We start from the raw sequence: 3,486 nt of genomic DNA, 5'->3' as shown, positions 1-3,486 counted from the left end.
ATCTAGGGTTTGCTTGGTTGTTGCAGCGGCGCTGAGGAAGGAAGGAGACGGTGAACAGGACCGGGTTGGGTCTGGGTTTGACCCGGTCCGCCTGGTCCACTTACTTGTTTTACTTGGCCCAATTCATTGACCTGCATTTTTGGCCCACACAGAAACAACGATAGACAAAACCCAATAACCTTAATTATCTGGTTTAATTAATTAATTAACTAATCAATGAAATTAATTATCTAATAACATACTCTTAATAATGACTCAATAACAATACTAATTAATGGTATTCTAATAATTAACAATAACATATCAACGATCCTAATACTAACCTGATTATTAACAGTAGAAATAATAATATTAATGCTAATAGTTAAACCTGATTATTAACAGTAGAAATAATAATATTAATGCTAATAGTTAGTAATAATATTACTTGTTAAAAAAGATTAAATAATGAAGAATAAATGGGCCCAAGACAAATTGGGTCTCATATATTTATTATCCACACCTCCATTTCATTTCCACCGATTTATAAGGGAATTTCATAAGAGATCGAGTTTCATAATAGGTATATTAAATCCTATGCCTCTTAATTTTTAACACCCTTAATAAATCAAAACGGAAATTGCACCGGGTAAATTTTGGGGTATGACACAAGCAACCATACCGCCATACCAAACTAGGTCTCAAAGAAAGAAAGCAATGGAACAACTAGTGCAGAATCAAGCCGCCCTTCGTGAAGAAGTGACCCAATAGAAGGGTACTGTGGAGGAAATTAAGGGAGGGATGACCCAAATGCTGAGTTTCATGAAGGAATTCATGGATAAACAAGAAAAGGGTAAGGAAACTCAAGATCAGTCTGAGGATATACCAGATGATGGTAACCCGCTGTTAGGATACATTCCAAGTATTGATCCTCACAGAATGAATGACCGCTCTTCCAAAAGAGTCATCCGATCCCATGAGGAAGGAGAGACTTCTCAAGAAGGATTCATCCCTATTGCACAAAAGGAAGGGGTATCCCGCACAGTTCGCATTCTTGCCAACAATCCTCCTAAAGAGGATGATTACTTGGATCTGCAGTATGGCGATGTGGATAATACAAACCAGGTGCCTTCACACAAGCAAACTTCCCCTAACTCTGGAGGAGATTCTAAGGACAGTGGACAAATTAAGGCATTAGAAGAAAGGATAAAGGCAGTAGAAGGGTACGATGTCTTTGATGTGGATACCTTCGAAATGAGCTTGGTCCCAGACTTGACCATCCCACATAAGTTTAAGGTTCCTAACTTTGAAAAATACAAAGGACTCACATGCCCGAGAAATCACGTACGCATGTATGTACGAAAAATGGCTGCCTACGCCCATGACCAAAAGCTGATGATACACTTCTTCCAAGATAGCTTAAGTGGAGCGTCTGTTGATTGGTACATGCAGTTGGAAAAGTCCTATATCCGAAGCTGGAATGACCTTGCTAATACATTTTTAAAGCAATATAAGTACAACTTGGATATGGCGCCCAACTGGCTGCAACTACAAAATCTATCACAGAAGAAAGATGAAGCATTCAAGGAATATGCACAAAGATGGCGAGAGATGGCTTCTCGAGTCCAACCTCCCTTGCTGGAGAAAGAACTGGTAGACATGTTTATGGGCACCTTGCAAGGACCATACTACGATAAGATGGTCAGAAGCGTATCTTCAGGATTCTCGGATTTGGTGGTTATTGGTGAAAGGATAGAAAATGGGATTAAGAACGAAAAGATACAAGGGGCATCCTCAGGTTCTTATCACTCAAAGAGGCCCGCCCCAACCTTCACAAAGAAGAAGGAAGGGGAGACCAATGCAGTAGTGCATCAAGAACCTAGACCTCCTATGTCATTTCCACAACAGCAGAACAGGTTTCAAGGCCCTCAAAGGAAATTTGATCCTTTGCCTACATCCAAGAGCGAAATACTAAGATACTTGATAAGCGAGTCATTGGTAGAGATCAAACCATTGGCACCTCCTCCTCCAGGGAAGGTTCTACCCAAATACAATGCCAACGAAAGGGGCAAATACCGTGCTAATTCCCCTGGAGACACATTGGAAAAATGTTGGGCCTTCAGGCATAAAGTTCAGGATCTGATAAAGTCAGGGGCAATTGCCTTTGATAAACCCAACGTGAAGACGAATCCTATGCCTCACCATGACGGGGCAGTCAATGCAATTGAGGTCGTTACCAAGCAAGAGTTGGTTCAACAAAGAAGTTCCCCCATAGGTGCACTTAAGAGGTATCTACTTATAAAGGGGTTCATCTTAGAACATAACGCAGCTTTTAAAGACACTCCGCAAAGGCTCATGGATCAAGGGTTGATTCAACTAAAGGAACACTCTAAGGAGGAATATGTAGCTATGGTGGATAGAAACGAGCCATTGGTGATACCTATCCAAGGGACAAGGAAGCCATTAATCATCCCATGCTCTAAACCACCATTGTGGATACCTGCACAAGAGCATACTAAGGTGATCCCGACCAACAAGAATAGAGCTCCATATCCTTTGGACAAAATGAAAACAGTACCCTGGGAATATAATTCCGGTGCTAATACTTCAGTGTCTAATATCTTGGGACCTGGAGGCATGACCCGTAGTGGTCGCATATTCAAAACTGCGCAGGCACAACCAAAGCCTAATGAAAACTCGACACAAACGAGTGATCAAGTTGCGGTAGGATCAAATGTTGAGACTCCTAAGGATAAAGAAGTCACTAATAAGGATGCCGAAGAATTTTTAGCTTTGATCAAGAAAAGTGATTATAGGGTGGTAGATCAGTTACAACAGACGCCATCCAAAATATCACTCCTATCACTACTAGTAAACTTCAAGAAGCATCGAGACACCTTGATGAAGATCTTGAACGCCGCCCACGTAACTAAGGACATCACTGTGAACCAATTCGATGGGATGGTGGCTAATCTCACCGCTGGGGCATGTCTGGGGTTTAGTGATCACGAGTTACCTCCGCAAGGAAAAGCACACAACAAAGCCCTGCACATCTCTATATAATGCGGAAAAGCCCATCTATCCAGGGTTCTGATTGATACGGGTTCATCACTAAATGTGATGCCAAAAGCAACCCTCGAAAAGATAGCCCTGGAAGATCTTGTTGTCAGGCCAAGCCGTCTAGTGGTTAAAGCCTTTGATGGGTCACAGAGTCTAGTATTTGGAGAAGTAGACTTACCGGTTGTAGTTGGTCCTCATACCTTCTGTATCAACTTCCAAGTAATGGAGATAGAGCCAACTTACACATGCCTACTAGGGCGTCCTTGGATTCACGCAGTTGGGGCAGTCACATCTACTCTTCATCAGAAAATAAAATTTGAGGATGGAAACTCCATAGTAACTGTCAATGGAAAGGAAGATATATTCGTCAGCAACTTGGATTCATACCAATATATCGAGGCTGGAGAAGGGGCATTAGAAACTGCGTTCCAAGCGTTAGAGATTGCA

At 41.8% G+C, this 3,486-nt stretch overlaps 1 protein-coding gene across 1 annotated transcript; it reads left to right on the top strand.

Moving 5' to 3' along the window:
• The first annotated feature begins 789 nt into the window (after nucleotides 1-789).
• LOC131662225 (uncharacterized) lies at nucleotides 790-3,042 on the top strand. The gene is made up of 3 exons (XM_058931948.1): nucleotides 790-1,323; nucleotides 1,432-2,208; nucleotides 2,284-3,042. The coding sequence occupies exons 1-3, from the start codon at nucleotides 790-792 to the stop codon at nucleotides 3,040-3,042; spliced, it is 2,070 nt and encodes a 689-aa protein (XP_058787931.1).
• The last annotated feature ends 444 nt before the right edge of the window (nucleotides 3,043-3,486 follow it).

The sequence above is a fragment of the Vicia villosa genome, linkage group LG1 (genome assembly GCF_029867415.1).
Source record: "Vicia villosa cultivar HV-30 ecotype Madison, WI linkage group LG1, Vvil1.0, whole genome shotgun sequence".
Taxonomy (NCBI): domain Eukaryota; kingdom Viridiplantae; phylum Streptophyta; class Magnoliopsida; order Fabales; family Fabaceae; genus Vicia; species Vicia villosa.
The sequence above is the reverse complement of the archived record's forward strand: the minus strand, read 5'-3'. Positions and strand labels throughout refer to the sequence as shown.

Bases quoted from the DNA above. Each gene is read 5' to 3' on its own strand.
- LOC131662225 (XM_058931948.1), top strand. From the start codon at position 790: ATGCTGAGTTTCATGAAGGAATTCATGGATAAACAAGAAAAGGGTAAG. The intron at 1,324-1,431 runs GTACGCATGTAT...TGGTACATGCAG, and splicing joins TCACATGCCCGAGAAATCAC to TTGGAAAAGTCCTATATCCG. The intron at 2,209-2,283 runs GTCGTTACCAAG...CTACTTATAAAG, and splicing joins GGGCAGTCAATGCAATTGAG to GGGTTCATCTTAGAACATAA.